General features: G+C 58.3%; 1 protein-coding gene across 6 annotated transcripts in view; it reads left to right on the top strand.

Annotated features, from left to right (window-relative positions):
* Positions 1-18,290, top strand: part of RIPOR1 (RHO family interacting cell polarization regulator 1) — a 31,395-nt gene extending 13,105 nt beyond the window's left edge. For 3 of the 6 annotated variants that reach the window (XM_084215367.1, XM_084215363.1, XM_084215366.1), the window contains 21 exons: positions 6,755-6,881; positions 8,607-8,756; positions 9,059-9,137; positions 9,447-9,470; positions 9,939-9,992; positions 10,072-10,224; positions 10,313-10,376; positions 10,459-10,502; positions 10,715-10,840; positions 11,132-11,280; positions 11,479-11,608; positions 12,706-13,518; positions 13,772-13,911; positions 14,217-14,391; positions 14,540-14,675; positions 14,846-15,007; positions 15,145-15,303; positions 15,649-15,845; positions 15,952-16,035; positions 16,232-16,322; positions 17,324-18,290. In XM_084215367.1, the coding sequence (XP_084071493.1) occupies positions 6,781-6,881; positions 8,607-8,756; positions 9,059-9,137; positions 9,447-9,470; positions 9,939-9,992; positions 10,072-10,224; positions 10,313-10,376; positions 10,459-10,502; positions 10,715-10,840; positions 11,132-11,280; positions 11,479-11,608; positions 12,706-13,518; positions 13,772-13,911; positions 14,217-14,391; positions 14,540-14,675; positions 14,846-15,007; positions 15,145-15,303; positions 15,649-15,845; positions 15,952-16,035; positions 16,232-16,322; positions 17,324-17,421 (3,129 nt within the window). In that variant the 5' untranslated portion in view covers positions 6,755-6,780 and the 3' untranslated portion in view covers positions 17,422-18,290. Of the gene's footprint in view, positions 1-1,249; positions 1,375-3,898; positions 3,921-6,754; positions 6,882-8,606; positions 8,757-9,058; positions 9,138-9,446; positions 9,471-9,938; positions 9,993-10,071; positions 10,225-10,312; positions 10,377-10,458; positions 10,503-10,714; positions 10,841-11,131; positions 11,281-11,478; positions 11,609-12,705; positions 13,519-13,771; positions 13,912-14,216; positions 14,392-14,539; positions 14,676-14,845; positions 15,008-15,144; positions 15,304-15,648; positions 15,846-15,951; positions 16,036-16,231; positions 16,323-16,541; positions 16,606-17,323 lie in introns of those variants that run through there. The other 3 variants (XM_084215365.1, XM_084215364.1, XM_084215368.1) reach the window with 3 other exon arrangements.
* The last annotated feature ends 3,491 nt before the right edge of the window (positions 18,291-21,781 follow it).

The raw sequence follows: 21,781 nt of genomic DNA on the forward strand, positions 1-21,781 counted from the left end.
GGGCTGGGGAAGCAATCCCACAACAGGCTCACTCTCTGGGGAAGGGGTTAATTTTGTGGGAGGACCTCATATCTGCAAGGACCCCCAAGACTGTCTCAGTGCTTTTCCTCCTGAACCTGTCCTGACCTTGCTCTAAAATCAGCAGCAAACAGGAAAGGAGCCTGGGAGGGAGGTGTTTGTTCCTGCTCCAGTGACGCGGTGAGGGGCAGCTGATCCCAGCTTGGACAGAGCTGGCTGCTCCAGCCTTTGTCCGACCTGGAGGGGGGTTGCAGTCTCGGGTACTCCCAGGACCAGTGCTGAAGCATAGTGACATCTGTGCCACAGAGTCTCTTGGTTGTTACGGCCCTAAACAGGGAGGAGTTGTGGGCCTGAGAGGTGCTGCTGGCTGCTGTGATTGGCATGGAGGGCAGGTGGGTCTGCCACACTGCACTGTGGGAGCTGGACCCCCATAGAAAGCAGGACAGACATTCCCACGTGGGAATTGCACTCCAGCATCTTTGGAGAGCCCCATGAGAAAGCCCTGGCGGGAGCAAGCTCCTCCAAGGCTTTGGATACTCCGGATACAAAGTAGGGACTTTTGAGCGAGGAAACCCTTTTCCCAGTGGCTCCTGGGTCTTGGAGGATGCCCACAGGCATACCACGGAATTGCATGCTGTGGGAAGCCTACAGCAAAGCCACGGTGGTTTTATATATGCATAAATATAACTATATATATTTATTATATTTGTATATACTTATATTTAAACCCAAGCAATGCAGAAGCAAGCGGCAATGGTGTGAGCGTCAGCTGCCCACGGCTTTGTGCCTGCCCGCAGTGGAGCCGGCAGGGACGGGGGTGAGGGGCTGTGCAGCCCCCGCCCAGCCTCGGGTGCAGCTCAGGGCCAGCGGGGCGTTCGGCAGGGCGGTGTGTGCTCCCTGGCGTGTGTTAGGCCCTGGGTACCGGGGGTCTCCAAGGGAAGCGATCCAGAGAGGGGCTGGAGAGGGGTTTGCAGTGTGCTTGTTCCCCTCCCTTCCACCCGTGCCTCAGTTTCCCTAGGGGAGCGGTGGGGAGGGAATCATAGGGACCAAAGTGTGCTGTGCTCCGGGTGTAGCCGGTGCTGGTGGGGCCCCTTCCCTCTAGGAGGGTCAGGCATCCTGCCGTGTCCTCCCATCCTCCGTCCCCTTGAGTCACGCCGGGGCTGCGGCGCTGGGCAGTGATGTCAGCCCGCGGGCAGGGGAAGCGGGGGAGGAGACTGCTGCCCGGGGGGGCCCTCCGGCCACGGCCCCCGCACTCGGGCGGACAGACGGCATGAGAGAGCAACAACCACCCGGGACGCTGAGCCCAGCCCGAGGGGGATGTGCTGCCGCAGCACGCCATGAGTGGCAAACCGAAAGGTACCGAGCACCGGCAGCACCAGGGCTCCCCAGTGAACGGCAAACATTTGGGGACCCCCAGCTGTTCGAGGCTCCCGGGGTGACGTGGCTGGGCTCCGGCGGGGTATTTTGGGGTGAGGAGTTTTCTTGAGGGGAAAGCTCTCCTTAAGAGGGACCCCAAGGACATATGCACCCGCCACCTGCAAGGGACGCGGTTGTCACCGAGGGTTGCGCTGACGGGGTGTCAGGACACGGCGCTCGTGCAGGATAGGACCCCCTGGCTGCCTGATCTTGCTGTTGCCTCCACTGAGATCCGCTGTGTCTGAAGGCAGGAGAGGGGCCACAGCTGCCAGCTTCTCCGGGGTGATGCACCCCTGATGCCAGGGCAGCACCCGATGCCCTGGCAGCACAGTTTCCCTCGGCAAACTGTTTTTTCCCTGCTCCTGCCCCCATGTCTGTTGAGGACAGAGCCCATCTCCATGTCAAGCATCCCTGGCATGGTGGCCCCAGGGGACCTGGGCAGAACAGAGGGCCTTGGGGTTGCTTTTGTGCACTTGGACCAAGTTGTCTGGGCAGGATTTGTGGAGGCAGCTGCTGGTACCCAGAAGAGCAGTCTGGAGATAAGGATGTCAGGGGGAAGGTGGCATGTGGGACCTCCACAAGGTTATGCCACTCCCAGGAATATCCTTCCAGAGGTTCCAGCACTTCTGAGAGGGATCACAGCCCACTCAGGAGCAGATTCTGGTGCCCATGGCCAGGATGCAGCCCCGTCTCACAGGGTATGGAGATGAGCAGCGTCCATGGGGATCCTGGCTGGGTGCTTGGTTTGTGCCTTTGGTGGTGGGGGACTCACTTCACCAGTACCACAGTAGTCCTGGGCTGGTTCCCAGGAGCCATCCTAGAGAACACATTGGGCTTGAGCTTTGCCAGCCTTTGGGAAACCCCCTGCCCCAGTGGTGGCCACTTCCCTGCGTAACAGTTTGGGTTTGCATCTCCTTCTGGCTGGAGACAGGCAACCTGTGGGATGAGTGGCAGGGTCGGGGGCTGTGACGCCCCCCGAGGAACTGGCTGTGAGTGTCCGCCTGTGCCGTGCCCTGCCCTTCCGCAGGGATACTCCGCGGGGTAAATAAGCACTTCCTCCAATTCTTCCCATTTGCAGCTCCTTCCCTTTCCTGCTGCCCTCCCACTTGGCCCAAGGAGCCAGCAGCTTTCCCTGGCCGCAGGGGCGAATATCAGCGCCATGTCTCTACTGCCATGGGGCTGAGAGCACCCAGCACCCAGCACCCAACCAACCCAAACTGCTAAGAGCAGCCACCACCCAAACAACCAAATCGCCATTCCCTGTTCCCATGGGGGCTGTGAGGCTGTGACCTTATGGCTGAGACTTTCTCTCTGGGTGAGTCACGGGAGCTGGGATGCCATTCACTGACTCATTTGACTCCCAAAAGCCCCCAGTCCCTCTCCTTGCCCAGCACGAGAAGGAACCAGGAACCGGGGGTGTCCTGCCTTCCTGGAAGAGAGGCAGAGCGTGGAGAGGTCAGGGAAGAGGCGGCTCTCAGGCTCCTTGTGACCAAGGCGTGATGGCTTCGGTCCCCGGATGCTCCCATCCTCTGCGCTGAGAGGGGATGAGGCGTGATGGGAGGGAAGAGCTGCTCCAGCCCACGCTGGGAGCCAGCCAAGGGCCGTCCCGGGGCCGGAAGGGGCCGGCGGGGGCCGGGGTACGTGCCTGGGTTGGGGCAGCGGGGCCGCAGCTGTGCAAACACGGATGCAGTGGCTGCTCCCGGGGGAGCCGAGCCAGCGGGCTGAGTTCACAGGCTCCCGAGGTCATCCCCGCCGTGCGTCCAGGTTTCACCCAGAGGTGCTGGGCGGGGGTGGCAGGACCCCCCACTTGCCCACGGGCAGGCTGGATGGTCTTGGGGCCATCGTGGCCTCCCCCACTGAGGGACAATGTGCCCTCCTGTGTCCCGGGGATCGCCGCGGTGCCATCAGTGCAGGGACCACAGCCCACCCCCCTTGGGTGCCCTACGTGCTGCTCCCTGGTCCTGGGTATCTTCCCCGAGGTGAGGGGTGCTGGAGTCTGCTGGGTTTGCCACCCTGGGCATTGGTGGCCTTCAGTGAGTGACATCCCTGGAAGTGCTGGTCAGAGCACCCTCAGTTCCCAGGGCTGCAGGGCTGGGGACTCAGGGGGAGCCAGTTTTGGGTGACTCCGACCAGGGCAGTGTTGATAAACCCGCCAGAGCGACCTGAGGCTGGTGTCTGAGTGTCGGAAACAGAAACCAGCTGGGACCAACCCAGCCGGTCGGACTGCCCCCTCCGCTGCTCAGACCAGCATTCTTGGGATCCCAATCATCTCCAGAGCACCAGGCGTCGAGAGAGGAGCCGGCAGCCGGGCTGGAGAGCCCCGGGGTGGGCTCCAGCACCCCATGCTGTGCTGCCTTTTCAGCTGCTCGCTGCCCTTCTGGCTGCTGCCCACGGGCAGTGCTGGCCAAGGACGGACAGAGGGACATACTCCCAGGATTGCATTACCTACGCTGGGAGATCTGGAGGCAGTCTGTGGCACGGAAAAGGTGAAAAGCTTGGTCGGGAGGCATGTTTGTTAGCACTGAGCCCTAACGAAGGGCAGGGGGCGGTGGGGCTTGCTGGGACAGAACCTTTGGGGCAGGACCTTTTCTGCTTAGGAGAGAGAAAGGATGTGCTTGGGGCTTTAGCCCATGGCAGGGACATGAGTGTGCTGGTGTTCTGATGGTGCCAGCCTCCTGGGAAGCCTGGCACGGGGCTCACCAGCCTGGGCAAGATATGGTGCCCAGTGGTCCCTTCCAAGCATGCCCCAGGCTCTGCTCCCTGCAGGGGCTGGCTGTGCTGCTGGTACCAGGTACCTCTTATCTCGGTAATGTCAGGAATGCACTATGCTGGGGATTTTTCCTCCTCTGTGAGCCAAGCCCAAGAGTGCCAGGAACAGAGACCCCACATCCTGCCTGCCCTGCCTCATGCAGGGAGTGCTGCCCTTCGGCACCCGGCTAGCTGCCAGTGCTGGGCTGGAGCATCCTTGGGGCTCCTGGAGTATCACTCCTGCAGAGCAGGGGTATGGTATCCCCCTCCCCCGAGGGGGCTTGGGGTCCTGGCACAGGATCTTGGTTGTAGGGTGCCAGGTCTGGGGATGCAGGGTGCCATGGTGCATCATGGTGAATGTTTGGGGGAGAGCCGGGTCCAGGGCTGGACTGCAGGGATGTGGTCCTGTCAGCAGGCGCTGCTCCCTGTGACAGTGTGGGAGCCTCTTGTGCTTTGGAGCAGGACCCAGCATGGCACAAGTGTCTGCTGGAGCCTCTGAGGTGCCTGGGCAGGTGGCTGCAGATGGCTCTGACTTGTGCTGGGGCATCAGTCCCCTCCAGCACACCCAGCATCCTTCTCCCCCTCCCCTCCTGCATCCTCCTTCCCTTGATGCTCTCAGCATCTTTCTCTCTGACTACCTCAGCTTCCTTCCCCAGTGTGGGCTCTTGCCTGGGAAACCCTCCTTAGAGGTCCCTCTGTGCTCCAAAGTGGCAATGTGGGCTGGAGAAGGATGGGTTGGCAGGACTGTCCTCACCCTGAACTGTGACCTGCCCCATGCATGAGAGCCTTGTCCTGTGGGTGGTGGGTGCTCTCCCTGTGGCTGAGCCACGGGTGCCACAGGCCCTTCTTGCTCAGTGGGGAGCAGATTAAAGAGCCCTGCAGAGGGTAATCTGCCCAGGCCTGCAGGTCAGCTGGGCTGCCAGGGATTACAGCTCTTCATAATGAGCTTAATTGGGACAGTGTTGTCCTGGAAAATGGAGGGACTGGCACCCAGATAACGCTGTGTCTGTGGGACCCACCGAGTGGCTCCGTGGTGTGGGCTGGGACACGAGTCCCAAGGGGGAACCAGATGGACCTGCTGCCTCCTGGCTCCACTGGGATAGAGGTGAGTGGTGGTGGTGGTTAGCTTTGACTGCAGATGGCTCTGGCACATCCTGGGTGTTGCAAATCCCTGGCCCCAGCCTAACGTGCAGGGTGGTGAAGGGCACGGTGCTGGGGGGATGCCTGCTGGTGGCTGAGTGGGTGTGAGCCATGTGGGACCAGGCTGAGCTGGGCTCCTGAGCATGAGGAAGGAGGGGGGATGGGATGGGGTGGGAGTGGAAGCCCCAGCAGTGCCGTGTCCCTGCGCTGCTCGCTGTCGGCCATGCTGGAGACTGGAGGAAAGGCAAAGTGAGCCCCTTAGGATGGAGAGAGGTGGCTCTGGCTCAGTCTGTCAGCAGGGAAGCTGTGCATCCCTGGGGTCCTGCCTGGCTGTCCTTGGTGATGTGTGACTGCTGGGCACCATGTGGGTTCATCCCCAGCAGCTGCCACAGCTCTGCTCAGGGCTGGCTGGGAAAGAGGGATTGACCTGCCATCAGTGGTGGCCAGAATGAAGTGGAGCATTCTGCATCCTGCTCCTCCGTGGCTGCCCTGTGGGCTGGGCTCCTTCCTGTGCACAGCTGCCACTGCTGGGGGTCGCATGGCCAGGAGCCCTGTTCTCCCCTGCTCTTGCCATGTCCTTTGGGCTGCCCTCCCCAAGCCCCAGCCCTGGCCAGGTCTACAGGGATGGTTCCTGTGATGCAGACTGGCAGCCAGGTGCAGGCCCTGAGACTCAGAAAACTACTCTATCCCTGGCTGGCATCAACTGCACCAGCTGTGATGGGGACAGGCAGCTCATGGCAGTGGTTTCAAGGTTCCTGACACTGTCACTGCCACAAGCAGAGGACAGGGTGCACCAGCCTTGGGGCTGGACATGTGTGGCCTGCACAGACTTTCCAGGGTCTGGAAGGGAATGGCTTGGCCTTTTCTTCCCCCATGCAGAGCTCCTGGCAAAGCTGGGAACTTTCCAAAGTGCTTTGTTGTCCTTGGGTTTCCCTCCTGGTTGCTGGAGTGAGCGGAAGCAAGTGAGGAGACAGCGAAGGGCTGGGCAGCTGAGTCCAGCCCTGTGCCTTTCCTGCCCCTGCAGCAGGGTGGCACGGGTGACAACGGACATAGGAGAAGGTGGGGTTCAGCAGGAGGTGTCTGGACTTGGGCACTGTGGAGAGTTTGCTGTGGATGTATCTGGGAAAGGTCATGGTAAGCACTGGGCATCAGCCCCTTTCTGTAACTCCTATAGGGCCAACCTGAGATGTGTCTGTCTGGGTGTGCCCACTGAGAGCTCACAGTGCCCAGAGCCCCACTTCACCCAGGGCAGTATCTCTGGGGACAGCATGGGATCTGTGTCCCAGTGCCACCAGGAGTGTTCTTAGACTGAGAGAGTGGGAAGTCTCCCAACCCATGGTCCGTGGGCGCTATTCTCAGTGCTGGCGGCAGTCCTGCCTGCATGTGTGTCCTCACCCTGCTGCTGGTGACCCTGATGTGTCATTGTCCCCAGGGCGGCCCTCCAGGTCACACTCAACGATGTCACTGTCTGTGCGCCCGCAGCGCCGAGTCCTCGTCACCAAGATCAATAGGAGCCAGTCCTTCGCCGGAGTGAACTCATCGGCCGACCGGCCCTTCAGGTAGGAGATGGCTGCTCATGCTGCCTGCCACGGGGAATGGGGACAGGCTGGGGCCTTGTGGTGGGACCTGCTGTGCATCCTGAGGCTCTTTTCCATCCAGCTGTCCCAGCATCTCCCTCAGGGATCTTTTTGGTAGCCAGGGGCTGTTGCACAGGGAGCTGCAGGGAACACTGAGGCCATGTAGGAGACAGAGGCCATCATCCCAACCTTCCGCCATGCCGTGCTCCAGCTGGGGTGAGGACCCTGCAGCCCTGTGGCTGCTGCCACGAGAGCGTGAGAGAGAGGGCAGGTGTAGCTCACCTCATTCTTCAACGAGCTCTGAAGACCTTGCCTGTAACCATCTCATAATATTTAATGGGTGCAGTAGAGCTGGGGCGGCTTTGAAGTGTCTTGATGGCCTTGACATCCTGCGGGGTTGAGTGCTGGTGTGAATCAGGGTTTTCTCAGGGTCACCTCAAACCTATTGTTTGAAAGGTTTTACCAGCTGCCCGCCAGTTGCAGTGTGAGGAGCAGCTGTTCCCTGCTCCATCCTCTCCCTCCACTGTTGATATTATGGTCCCTCCATAACCTTCCTCCTCCTCTCTGCTGAGCATCCACATGTGCTGCACTTCCCCACCAACCCTCTCTGCACCATCCCTAGCTCCTGGCTACCATGTTGCAGGTAGTTCTTGGGTAGCAGGCAGAGCCTTCCTGTGCTCTGGCCTCCCGCCCTGCTCAACTCTGTCCCCAAGTCCTGTCCAGCCTCTGGGCCAAGTGACACTTTCCAGGTCACCAGCACATTGCTGGTGATTTGTGGGTACCAGAGCAGGCCCCTTAGAGACAGAGAAGAGGGAGGACTTTTAGATGCTTGTAACCAAGTGGTTGCTGGGGAGATGCTTGTGGGAGATGCCTCCAGGGACCTTGGAGGATGGGAAGGAGAAGGAATGGTGGAAATTACGTGCTTACCCATCTCTTGGGAAGAGGCCAAGACATTAATTTCCCCACCCATGATTCGGGGAAGTCTTTTGGGTCACTTCTGTGAAGAGCAGCACAGGATGGGAGGTACAGCCTGAGGCTGGGAAATGAGGAGCCCACAGTGTCTCCTGAGCACTGGTGGCACAACGATGCTTGGGAAGGAGGAAGGGAAGAGCCCGGTCTGAGTGAGGCGTTGCTGGGCTGGGGAGTGACTCCATTGCACAAGGCAGGAAGGGTGGTGTTCAGGTCCCAGTGCTGGGTCGGCATCCCGCGGGTCGGCTGGGGGAGGCAGCTCCATCCAGCAGGTTTGGTGACATGTGGAGAGGCACAGAATCAGTGAGCATGTCCCTGCCCCATGTCCCTGTGCTGGGTGATGAGGCGACAGGGCTGCCGGTCCCCAGGATGCTCCCCTGCTGGATTGGGATCCTTGCCTTACCCTGGAAGCACAGCGTGGCATATTTCACCCTTCCAGAGGGAGCACCTCTATGCCCCTGGCAACCTGGGTGCTGGGATGGATCAAGCATGCCCCCTTTAGAGGGCAACCAGGGCTGCAGATGTCCCCATGGACCCTCCAGGAATTCAGTTTGATTCCGGGTGGTGCCATCTTCCTTTGCCTTGTCCTCCCAGCTGGCATCAGGGACCTGGTGGACCTGGCCCAGTGGACCTGGCCTCCATGCTAGAGATCGCTCTTTTCTAGAGACGGGTGCCTGGCTGGCTGGAGCACCCAGAAGGACCCTGGTGCTGTGTGCTGATCCCAGCCTCTCTCCCCAGGAATCTCTCACCTTTCACCCCCACTGTCTCCCGCAAGACTGGCTCCAGGGTCAGTAGGATGTTCTCAATGTCCCACAAGTCCCCACCACCCAAGGTGCCTCAGCCCAACCGCCTGGACGAGGTGTACGAAGCTCTCAAGAAGGGCCTGACGTAAGTGCAGGGTGGGTGGAGGCTGAGAGCTCCTGAGGGGCATGGGGACAGCTTGTGACATGGCTGGGGTTGGCAGCTCTCTGCTCCCATACATACCAGGTCTCTTGGGCACATTGCCTTGGTGTCCCAGATTGTGTGGGGTCCCACATCCCATGTAGAGGCATATATGGGTTCCCACACCTGCGTGCTGGAACAGGGAGTGGGGATGTGTTGCCGTGTGTGCTGGGTTGGTGTGGGCTGTGGGGAGCAGGAGCCCTGGACACGGCAGCCCAACCTGACTCCCATGGTGTGGTTGCCCCCAGAGCCTACCTGGAGGTGCACCAGCTGGAACTGGAGAAGCTCAGCACACAGATCCGTGAGTCCAAGAGGAATTCACGCCTGGTGAGTGCCAATTGGGAAGAGCCTTATGGGGAATGGTGCTTTGGGTAAACGGCTGGGCTTGTGGGCACAGCTGGGACAACTCGTGGTCCATCTGTGTCCTCCAACAGAGCCTATTTCTGTGCGGTTGTAGGGGCCAGCCCAGGTTTTGGTGTTGGGGCTCCCATCCCTCTGTCATGCACTCTCCAGCCCTGGCTGGGTGCTGCATGTCCCACTGCCGTGCTGTGGGTGGTGGATGCCATGTGCTGGGTCTTCTTTGGGTGGGCAGAGCTGGCTTTGTGCTACATCTTATCCCTCTGATCTTTCCTCCAGGGCTTTCTCTACGATCTGGATAAGGTAAGCGGGATCAGTGTCTCATTCCCTTTGTATTCCCCTTCCTTCTGCCTGGGGTGTGCTACTGCCAGCCCCGCTCTGCTAGCAGTGCCCTGCTGCCTTGTCCCCTGGAAAGGAGAGGGTCTGGGGCTCTGCAGGCAGGGTGGCCCAGGTGGGCAGGGGATGAAGCAGAGATGATCTTGTAACCCCTTTCAGGCAAACAGAAGCTGTTGTTAGTGAGTGCAGGGCATGGGTTAGCTCACAGGCTGGGAAAAAAGCACCCTGGAGCCTGGCTTGGCTCCTGGAGGACCTTCTGGTGCATGGGAGTCTAGAGGAGGCTGCAGCACGTGGATGCTTCCCACTGGCTGCCACCCTGCAGCTCCCAGGCAGGACCCCAGCCTCAGTGCAGGGGACGCAGAGGCCACATCCTGACCTGTGGCTCCTCCAGGGAGGGGCTGTGCTGCCACTCACACCATCTCCTCTGCTTTTCAGCAAGTGAAGTCAATTGAGCGCTTCCTGCGTCGCCTGGAGTTTCATGCAAGCAAGGTGAGAGCTGAGGCAGTGCTGGGGTGGCCACGCTGTCCCCAGCCCTGCCCCTCACTGCAGCTCGAGCCTGTCCTTGCAGATAGATGAGCTGTATGAGGCTTACTGCATCCAGCGGCGGCTCCGTGATGGAGCCCACAACATGGTCAAGGCTTACAGCACAGGCTCGCCGGGCAGCCGGGAGGCACGCGAGAGCCTGGCCGAGGCCAGCAAGGGATACAAGGAGTACACAGAGGTGAGGCAGCTGGCTGGCTGGGCTGGCAGGGTGCTGAGTCCATGGGTGGCTGCTCATAGGTCCTGTCCATTCATCTGTCTGTTCCCAGAACATGTGTCTGTTGGAGAATGAGCTGGAGAGCCAGCTGGGCGAGTTCCACATCCGGATGAAAGGTACCATGTCCTGCTCCATCCTTGTCCCACTGCCTGCCTGCCTGCCTGCTGCCTGCTGACGCCCCTCTGCCTTCTCTTGCAGGATTGGCAGGCTTTGCCCGGCTTTGTGCTGGTGACCAGTATGAGGTTGGTGGGACCATATGGGTTGGGTTCTGCTCTTCCTCTGCCCTGTTGTCCTTGGGGTGTCTGAGGGGTGTAGGTGGGTGCTGGCGTGGAGGGCGTGTTGCAGGGTGGTGGTGGTGGGTGGCATGAGTCCATGGCCATGCCTAAGGACATACAGAGAGCACCCATCACCTTGGGATCATGTCTCCCCCATACCCATACCTCTGCATCCCCAGATCTTCATGAAGTATGGACGGCAGCGGTGGAAGCTGCGAGGGCGCATCGAGGTGAACAGCAAGCAGGTGTGGGACAGCGAGGAAATGGTTTTCTTGCCCCTCGTCACTGAGTTCCTCTCCATCAAGGTATAGTGCATAAAAAGGACAGGGATGGGATGGGCCAGCTATTCCCCTGCATCATAGAGTCATTTAGGTCAGAAAAGACCTCTGTGATCATCAAGTCCAACTGTTAACCTAAAACTGCCAATCCCATCATTAAACTGTGTCCCCAAGTGCCACATCCACATGTTTTTTTAACATTTTCGGGGATGGTGATTCCACCACTTCCCAGGGTTTACTTCCAACACCTCACCTAAACATCACCCTCACTGGCCCATGGTTTCATCTCCTCCTCTCCTTCCTCTCCTCCTTCTCCAGGTGACGGAGCTAAAGAGCCTGGCCAACCACGTTGTGGTGGGCAATGTGTCCTGTGAGACCAAGGACCTCTTTGCAGCTCTGCCCCAGGTAGTGGCTGTGGATATCAACGACCTGGGCACCCTCAAACTCAGCCTGGAGGTGACCTGGAAGTGAGTACCTCAGCAGGCATTGCTGGTGGCAGATGGAAGTGCAGGGATGCCCAGCAAGAGATGACCTGCCCCAGGCTGTCTCCCATCCCAAAACAGGGCTGTAATTATAGAAAACCAGAACTGGTCTGGAGGGGGTCCTGGTGTCTTGAGACTCCCCGGGCTGGTCCATACCCCTCACCTCCCTGCTGTCCTCCCCAGCCCCTTCGACAAGGACGACCAGCCCTCAGCAGCCAGCACTGTCAACAAGGCTTCCACAGTGAACAAGAGGTTCTCCACCTACAACCAGAGTCCGCCTGACACGCCATCGCTGCGGGAACAGGCATTCTATGTAAGTGGGCACCAGGCAGGGCTGCTCAGGAGACATGGCCAGTGGAGGGGTCCACACAGGGATGTGCCTAGGCAACGTCTGAGAGGGTGGCACAGCTCAGGGATGGGTAGGCAGCTCCTTCATCTCCAGCCATCCCATCAGGACTCCCCAGTACCGGCACCTGCTCCTCCCTCCCACGTTCACAGCTCCTCTTCTCTCTGCCCAAGAGCCCGGAGCGGGCAGCTGACAAGCGTGGTTGGTCCTTGCTGGACATCTTTCGGGAGACACTCTTCGAGAAGCTGTCTCAGAGCTGCTCCTGCGGCGATGTCTCCTCGGCCGAGCTCGGGAGATGGCCGCAGCAGGGCCGCGTAAGTGCGGGGCTGGAGCAGGCCAGTAGCTTAGCCCAGCGCTGTGGCCATCCCGCTGTAGCTGTAGCCGGTCCTTGTCTCCTACTCACTATCCCTCGCTGATGCCCAAAGGCCTGATTCTGCCAGCTGGGTCTGGCTGGTCCTGCAGAGCTGGTCCCTGAGCTAGGGGAGCCTGGGTTCACCCCCATGCAAGAGTTGGGCTCTAGTGAGTAGACAGCTTCTCTGTGTCCCTGTGCTGGTGGCATTGGTGCGGTACTGGTGATGGTGCTGGTGAAATGGTAATGGTGTGACGACAGTGCTGGTGTGGCACTGGTGTGATGCTGTCATGGTGCTGGTGTGACTAACGTGGAATTGGCTTGGCATTGGTTCAGTGATGGTGAACCACAAAATTGGTGGTGGCCAGTTCTGTCCTCACCAGCTAGTGCTGGAGCTGTTGCTGTCCTTGCAACCACGGTGGTTGGTGTCTTTGGCTCCATGTGTTGCATCCCACTGTGCTGAGGGACTGCCGGCACCCCAAGGCTCCAGGACATATGGGGTTGTTCATGGGGAGCTGGATTGCCTGCTGGCATTGGGTGGGATCCAGAGCTGGAAGTTGCCAGGTGTTTGCTGGCCATCCTGCTGTGTCAGCAGAGCCATGGCAGTGCCATCCAGCTCAGATCGATTCTGCCCCTGCTTGACACGCAGACAGCTGGAGGATATGGGGCAGCAGGAGCAGGGTCTCAGCTGACACACCATTCTCCCCCTCTCCAGAATATGCTGCGGCGCCAAGAGGAGCTGGAGAACGGCACAGCCTGGTCCATCTCCTCTGAGTCCTCAGATGACTCCTCCAGCCCCCAGCTGTCCAGCAGTGCCCGCCATGCCACACACAAGCCCATCGTGCAGCCTGAGGTGCAGGCCTCCGCCCCTGCCATCGAGATCTCCTTCTCCCAGCAACCAGAGGAGGCTGACACCATGCTTGGGGCCAGTGGCAGCAGTGTTCCCTCTGCTGCGAGCCAGCCAGAGGAGCCAAGCAGCCGTAAGAAGGAGACAGTGGCCAACGGGCATGTGCCCTACTCCCGGACTCTGAGCCACATCAGCGAAGCCAGTGTGGATGCCACAATGGAGGTCAAGAATGTGGAGAGCCCTTGGGAGCCTGCGCCCAGCACGGAGGACACAGGGATGGGCAAGCAAGATGCACACCCTCTGCCTGGTGCTGTGGGGGCAGCTGCTGTGGCAGGGCAGGACAGAGCCACTGAGGCCAAGCCTCGTGCCTCCGTGGCATGGGCCACCTCCTGTGAGGAGGAGGCTGCCAGTGCAGAGCCAGTGGAGAGCCAGGCGCCAGCACAGAGTGACTATGGCACTGGGATCCTCACAGCACTGGCACAAGCCTCTGCAGAAGGGATGCCCATCCCAACCCCACCGCTGCCCACCAGCACCCCTGAGGTGCCACGGGGGAAGATGGTGGATTCAGGTCTGGAGGAGGCAATTAGCCTTCTGGGCTCAGCTCTGGATGACTATCGGGGACAGTTCCCGGAGCTGCAGCCCCTCGAACGGGAGCTCAAACGTCTGGAGGAGATGCTGCTGGTGAGGGGCTCCCAGGGGTGTCATGGGGTGAGGGTGAACAGGGTCATCCTGGCTGGCAGTGCCTGGGATGATGGGGACAGGGCCAGCCATGATGGCAGGGCTCAGAGGCAATGGAGACAATAACATCCCTGCTGGCAGTGCCCCTGGGTGATGGGGATGGGGCCATCCATGATGGCATAGGCTGGTAATGTGGGTGGCAGGGCTGTCTTGGCTGGTGAGCCAGGATCCATCTCCACCATGACTTCCTCCACAGCAGAAGCAAGGCGTCTTCCTCAGCCGGGCCTCCAGCATCAGCCTGACAGTGGAGCATGCGCTGGAGAGCTTCAGCTTCCTCAACACCTCCGACATGGAGGACTCAGAAGGCTCTGAGGAGGAGCCTCTCCAAGATGAGAGGTGCACAGTGGGGCTCATGGCATGGGGCACAGGGCAGGAGATGGCTTTGGGGCAGTGGGAATAGGGGATGTTCAAGGCTGCCCAAGAATATTTAGATCTGTTCCTCACAGCTTAGGGAAGGTCTAGGTCAAGAACCAGCATAATGTCCTTCTGGTGGCATAATGTCACCCTGCAGCTCTCCATGAGGGGTGGGCTGAAGGCAGTCCTTGTGCCCCTGGGACTTGTCCTCTGCCCTGTGGGTGGGGAAGGGCCAGGTCCGGGTGTCCTGTGCTGATCTACTGCCTCGATCTCTCCGTGGCTTGCAGGAGGGCTGGCAGACCCCTGCGCAGCACCAGAGCCCCCAGCGCTGGCGAGATGGGGGCAGATGACACCGGAATGTGCAGTGGTTCTGAGGCCAGCACTGACCCCATGAGCACCGGCAATGAGTTCCTGGATAAGGCTCTGGTGCTTCACCTCAACAACTGCAACCGCCTGCTGCTGGTGAGGACCAGGGTGGGATATGGCAGCAGGGGACACTCTGGGGTGGGTTGTATGTATCCCCTTGAAGGGGGACTTGCTGCAGCCTGGAGGCTGTGATGTGGGCAGTGAGCTCTGTCCCTAAAGTCCCTGGTTTGGCTGTGCCTTGCAGAAGCTGGGCACCTTCGGTCCCCTGCGGTGCCAGGAGATGTATGCCCTGGACAGGCTGCTGCGGGAGTCCCAGGTGCTGGAGATCGTGTGCCAGCTGACGGAGGAGCGCGCAGGAGCAGCCAGCTCAGCCGCTGATGGTAAAGAAACACAGCTTGAGAGGACCCTCTGTGCCATCCTGGAGGCTGTGTGATGCCTGTGTCCCCTCGTGGGCATGGCTGGGCAGTGACGGACCATGCCAGACAGAGGGCAGGAGTCACCTGCCTGGTGCCATGGCCTCAGGGAGGTCTGACAGTGCCTGTCCCCACAGTGGTGCAGTTCTCAACACGGAAGGAGGGCGTGCTGCCCCTTTGGGACCTCTGTGTGGAAGTGCCCAATGTCTACACCTGCCCTGTGGAGCGGTTCCTGCAGGTGCTCAATGCCCAGTATGCAGCTCCCATCAGTGAGCAGCACCCTGGTTTGGCTGATATTGGTGAGTGGGTGCCCAGGGGTGTTCGGGGAGTTGCCAGCCTCACTCAGTGACCATGAGTGGGAGGATATGGGTGCCAGGAGCTCCACAGAGGAGTGACCATGGCTGCTGCACATTGTGATCCTGATTCTTTCCCACAGTGTGTGTGAAACTGGTGGAGGACGTGCTGAATCGGCGGCTGCCCCGGCGGCCCGGCAGTGCCCAGAGCGAGCAGATCACCATCTTCCAGTACTGGAGCCACTTTGAGTCGCTTGGTGCCCTGGTGCTTGACACCTACATGATGGAGCTGGCAGAAGAAGGTGGGTGTCCTCCCACCCTCCTTAAGTCCTGGGATGGGGTGCCAGAGTATCACCATAGTGATTGATCACCCTCTAGCAGTGCCATGACCATTCTGGGGCATCACCAAGAGGCTCAGCCATCCTTGGGGTGGGCAAGTCAGTCTGATCTAGAGTGCAGCCCAGTCCCCTGCTGCCTTTTGATATCCTTGCTGTAGGTCCCCCAGTGTCTTGGGGAGCAATTCCATGCACTGGCACCTTGTGTGGGCCCCACTCTGCCCAGCATGGATCCAAGGTGCCCGGGGATGGGTGGCAGGGGTGTGGGGGCAGTGCTATGTGAGTCCCCACACCTTGGATGGCTTCCTGCAGCACTGCTGGCACAGAACCTCAACTCGGACGACCAGGACGTGGTGCTGCGTGCCCTGAAGCGCATGCCCGAGGGCCGCCTGAAGAAGGAGGGACTAAAGGCGCTGAGCGTGCTCCTCGTGGAGGGCAACAGCAAGGTGGTGAGCGCCGTGTCAGCCCAGCTCCGCAGCCTGGCAGAAAACCCCCGCTTCCGCCAACGGGTACGTGCTGGGCAAGCCAGGGATGACGTGGGCTGGTGCCACAGCCCCTGGGGTGCTGCCCCTGCTCTGCTACAGATGGTGGCACTGACTCCCCCATCTCCCCCAGGCCCTCGTGTGTTTCCTGGAGCAGCTGGAGGATGAGGAAGTGCAGACACGTGTGGCAGGGTGTGCGGCGCTGGGCTGCTTGAAGGTGAGGGATGTGGGGAGGAGGCAGCAGGGCTGCATGTTCCAGGGGAAGAGGAAACACAATGAGGAGGAAAAGAAAGAGGATGAGGGGCTTTTCTGCACCATGGGGCTGCAGTGCCCTCTGCTACCCTCCCCATCTGGCTGTGTTCCTGCTCCAGACTTGACAGCCAAAACTCATTTCCTTGTCCCTTCTCCTGCAGGCCAAAGAGAGCATCGAGCAGCTGGTTTACCTGTGCCAAACTGACAAAGAGCCTGTGCGGGAGGCAGCCAAGCAGAGCCTGATGCTGTGCGGTGAGTGTCCTGATGCTTCTCTGCTTGCTCCCCACCCACAGCATCCCAAGTGGCATCTCCTGGTGCCAGCTGTGCCCACGGGAGATGGGGCTCCATGACTACCCCACGCACTCTGGTTCATCATGCCCTGAGCTCTGCCAGGCAAGAACAAGCTGGCAGTGAGGGCCAGGCATCCTGTAGCCACAGCACTAAGCCTGGTTGTTATTTATTATTTGCTAGATGGCCCTGAGAGAACCATCTGAGTGTGTTTCTAGGCCTCCAGATCGTGGCAACTGCTGCACAGGTTGGGACACGTGAGCTGTCCTCGTACCCCTTGTCCCTGCTCCGGCTGCTTTGCTCACGAATGTCTCTGTCTTAGAGCCTGTCAGCTGTGTCACGTTTTGGAGTCTGTGTGTCTTGGTTGTTGATAGTGCACATCCCACTGGCACCCCGACACATGTAGATGCCTGTGTCCTATGTCCCAGCAGATTGTCCATGTCACCATCTCTTGCTGGGGATGGCCGCTGCGGGCAGATTTGCAGGCAGAGCTCAGAGTGAGCCTGTAGCATGGATGTGTGCATCCTTGTGTGTGCCTGGGGGTTCCGAGGGAGCCCTTTTGACCCCCATGCCAGTGCATGCAGATGTGCACAGCTGTTGGAGCCACTGGAGCTGGAGCTGGCACAGTGAGCACTGGTACCTTGGCCCCAAGTGAGGTTCTCCACAAGCCAACACTCCTGCAGCTGAAACACGGGTTAACCCTGTCCCACATGGGCAGCGGAGAATGGGATTTGCAACCTCTCAGTGGGGAGCTCTGGGGACTTTTTGATCCAGATCTCAGCTGGGACCTGTCCAGGGGTGTGCTATAGAGAACGAGAGGTTTCCATGCTGTGGCCATAGCACGCAGGCTCAGCTCTACCAGGTATTAGGCATGTTTCCCTGGAAAGGCCAGGGTAAGTGGACAGGGATTAGCAGGGGACAGAAGTTCTGCAGTTCGTATCACTGACCGTGGCACGTACTTGCAGGGGAAGACGGTAAATCAGCTCACCGGCGACTGGAGGAGACCCTGGATAGCCTCCCACGGATCTTTGCACCAGCTAGCATGGCCAGTACAGCTTTCTGAGACCCACGCACACCCGCCTGCCATCCCTGAGGGCAAAGGCACTGCTGGGCCACCCGGGCTTGCACGGACTGGGGACCCGGCAGCTCCGCTCCCGGCAGCACACCACAGTATTACCCCGCCCGCCGGCAGCTCGCCATGGCTGCACACTGCCTTACGGAGCACCGCTTCCCTGTCCCCGGCCACCGGCCCCAGGGGTGCCACCTCCACACCACTGGGCAGGGGTCTCGCTGCACATCCCACCCTCTGATCGCTATTTAAAGTACCCAGGGAGTCCACCCTTCCTGTCCCCCTCGTCCACTACAGCTGCCAGGACTAGGGTGGCAGGAGAGGTACCGGATTTCTCTGCCTCCTCTTGCCTTCCTCTTGCTCGAGGGCATGCGCCCTGTCCCGGAAGGACCTGCACTTTGGAAACCTTGCTGTTTCTTTTCAGGAGCTGCCAGGGCCATGGGGACTGCTGCCCTCTGCCACCTGGAGTCCCCAGGACTTAAATAAAATGAAATATAAGATATTAATATATTCTGCTGGCGTTTCTTCTTTCCAGCTCCACGTGCTCCTGTCCCTTCCTGGCTTGTGGCTGTAGGGAGTGTAGTGAGATGTGGCCTCAGCCCAGAGCCTTTCCTGGCCTGTTGGAAAGTGCTGTGGAGGGCAGGGGCAGGAGGAGCGATAGAGGGTTGGACAGACGGATGGACAGAAGCTGCCACCTTTTTTTTTGTTTGTTTTGTTTTATTTTATTTTTATTTACAGATTTTTGCAGAAAAACAAAAGCAAAAAATTCTTTTCTATATTGTCTCTATAAATCTATATATAATGTAATTACAGAGAATGACTAATTTTGATTTTAAAGCAGAAATAAAAACCTTTAAAGAGTGTTGGTGTCGCTGTAAGGGTGTTTCTTTGGCCCCAGTGCCCTGGGGCACGGCAAGTTGGGTGTCAGCTTAGCTGCCTGGAGGGTGACAGGGGATGTCACGGGAAATGATTGTGACTTCTGGCCCTTCAACTCAGCCAATGTTGCCAAAATTTGGCTGCTGAGCATGGGATGGATCACCCAAGGTTGAAGGAGGTGGCCATACAGGATGAGGGCCACCAAAACCAGGGCTGCCCTGGGAATGGAAACAGCCATGTGTGTGTGTATGTGTCTGTCTGTCTGTGAGTGTAAATCCACACGTTCCCCATCTCCATGTGTTGTTGGTTATCTAGGCCCTGACTTCCAGTTTGGACCAGTAAGGACCCATGTCTAGCACTGGAAGCAGATTGCAGCAGCTGTGGTGGCCAGGCCATGTTCCCAAATGTTCCCACACCGGATGGGTGTGACAGGGAATGCTAAACCACCCTGTGAGCTGCTCTGCCTAACTGGCTGTGCCTTGTCCCAGGATATCCGCTGTCCCCACCTCACTGTGTGAGGGACACGTCACTGGGCTGGGAGGGAGGCTGTTCTCTGTGTCCCCCCTTGCTGCTTGTCCCTCACCACATTCCCTGATTCTGGAGGTTTTTGGAGGTTTTTGTGCCACTCCTGTGCAGCTCCTCAGCACCAACAAGCTTGCTGGGAAAACAGCACTGCTTCCTCTGGCTCTCCCAGGAACTTTGCCCTCTTGGTGGCCGTGAGAGCATGGTGCAGCATCATGGTGGGGGCCACCTCCCTGACACACAACACAACTGGTTCTCACTGCTTTTATTAAATTTCCTGAGTTCAATGGCCTTGGCAGCATGTGGCTGGTGACACGGAGCCTTCTGCCCCACCAAGGAGGAGGTGGTATCAGGCTACAAAGTGCATGGCAGAGTGCTGGGTCCTGTGCCACCTCCCGATTGGGCTGGGCAGAAAGGGGGAATCCTGGATTTTTCTGCATGCATCATGAAGCAGGGATGCTGGGGCCCTTGCTCCTATACTCTGCATGGTGTCACTGTGGGGCTGGGGACCTCAAGAACTGCTCCCCCTGTCTCTGTGATGTGTCTCTGTGGTTTCACTGGTGATATTTTTAAGCTTGTATCATTTGCCTTCCTCTTCTCAAACCCTGCCTATCACCTTCTGCTGGTTTAAATCCCTGAACACCCACCACGATGGTGCACCTGGGGAAGAATAACTCCATGCACAAGTACCTGATGGGAGCCAACCTGCTGGGAAGCAGCTCTGCAGAGAAGGACCAGGGAGTCTCGGTGGACAAGAAGCTTTCCCTTAGCCAGCAGCGTGTCCTAGGGACCAAGAAGGCCACTGGTATCCTGGGATGCATTAGGAAGAGCACTGGCAGTAGGGCAAGATCCTGCCCCTCCATATCTGAGGCCATATCTGGAATGCTGTGTCCAGTTCTGGGCTCCTCAGTACAAGAGAAACATGGAGTTCTTGGAGCAGATTCAACAGAGGGATACAAAGATGATTAAGGAATTGGAACATCTCTCTTACAAGGAAAGACTGAGGGAACTGGAGCTGTTCAGCCTGGAGAAGTTACAACTGAGAGGGGACCTCATCAATGTCTGTCTGTATCTGCAGGGAGGGTGCCAGAGGATGGATCAAGCTCTGCTCAGTGATGCCCAGCAAGAGGACAAGAGGCAATGGGCAGAAACTAATGCACAGGAAGTTCCACGTGAAAATGAGGAAGAACAACTTCACAGTGTGGGTGACCACACAAAGGAACAGGTTGCCCAGAGAGGGTGTGGAGTCTCCCTCACTGGAGGTATTAAAAAACCATCTGGACACAATTCTGTCCAATGCCCTCTAGGATGACCCCTTGAGCAGAGAGGTTGGACCAGATTACCCATAGTGGCTCCTTCCAACCTTACTATTCTGTAATTCTTTATTTCCCAACCAGGCAGGAACAAGAACCCCCTCCCAAGCCTTCATTTTTCCAGCTCTCAGGACAGCTGCTCCAATCCCTTAATCATCTTAATGGCCTGTATGGTCCTGGGAGGGGAGTAGTTCAGTGCAGCAAAGATGCCCCCAAAAGCAGCAGAGACAGGGACATCCCCTCAGTCCTGCCAGAGCAGGGGCACTGCCATCACCAGCGGAGCAGGGGATTTACAGTTCCCAGGCCAAGCAAGGCCCATCCATTGGTGCTTCCCAGGGTTTTTAAGTACATCCCAAGCGGTTGCAGCTTTCACTTCCTCCTTCCTCACTGTAGCAGAGCTTTTTGGGGCTGGCTCAGGCAGAATGTAGCATGTTGTGGTGCATGTGGTCCCATCTGGGACACCCCCTCAGCATGATCACTTCTGGATGCAGTTTTATCTGCAGATGGGATTGCAGACAGGGCTAACCAGGGGATACTGCTGCATCACTCATCCCTTAGCCTTCTTCCACCTGCTTTGTGGGCTGGGTGAGGTCCAGAAGGGAAGCACAGTGCTTTTCCCAAAGCACTGCAACATATTGTCAGCTTGAGCAGCAAGAGATGAGGGATGTAGGTCCCAGCTGGCACATGCAACTGCAGAGAGCACCTGAGAGGTGGAAAGTGGCCCAGCCCTCTTACACATTTGGTTTGGTTTGGTTTCTCTTCCCCTTGTAATAACTGCTGAAAAAAAACCAGCCCAGTGCCCCAGTGGCCAAAGCCATTAATTTAATTCACTCACCTACCTGGGTGTTCTCCTTGCCCTGCCAAAACCTTGTCCCCTCCCAGCAGCACAATTCCACTTTCCAAGATAAGCTACACCTTGACTGAAGAGATCAGAGAAGGAAAGCAGACTTCTGTCAGGGGAGGCAGGGAGCTGCAGGCCAGGACAAAATGATTCTGCTCCTGGAATTGCAAGGAATAATCCCATTATTTATGTGGCTGTAAGAACATGTGGGAAAAAAACTCAAACAGATTAACTTAAGAATCTGTTGATGAGCCCCTTGCTGTGAATGGATCTGTGCTGGCATTGCCAAAGACCTCTACCCTATGGACACCACCAGGTCACCTGGAATTGCAGGACTGCCATTTCCACAGGACCGAACTTCACACAAAAGGTTTTGATTTTTGGACCTCTCAGCTTCATGGGTGAACTCCCTGGGAGCCACTTTCACAGCACTAGGGACAGACACAGCAGTGTAGAGCACGTTTTGTGGCAGCATTTGTTATTTCAAAGGAGACAGTGTGCCAGCACCGTGTTTGTCAGCCAAATCTGTGTCAGCACTTAAAACATCCCCCTCCCGTACGGACGTGCTTGTGCTCAGCAGCTACTTGCTTTTCTTGCAGGAGCTGCAGCCCGTGGGAGAGTGTCTGTGTCACAGTTACATTATCCATGTGCTGTGGCTTGGGGAAGATGTTCCTTTTCCCTGCAAACTGCTGGTTTTGTTTTTTTTTTCCTTTTAATTGGAAGGGTGCATACAGATTCTGGAGCACTCTGCAGTATTGCTTTTTACCTGTCAGTCTTGGGAAAGTGTCCTGAGAAGCCCCTA

Source organism: Fringilla coelebs (genome assembly GCF_963513975.1).
Source record: "Fringilla coelebs genome assembly, chromosome: 14".
Lineage (NCBI taxonomy): Eukaryota > Metazoa > Chordata > Aves > Passeriformes > Fringillidae > Fringilla > Fringilla coelebs.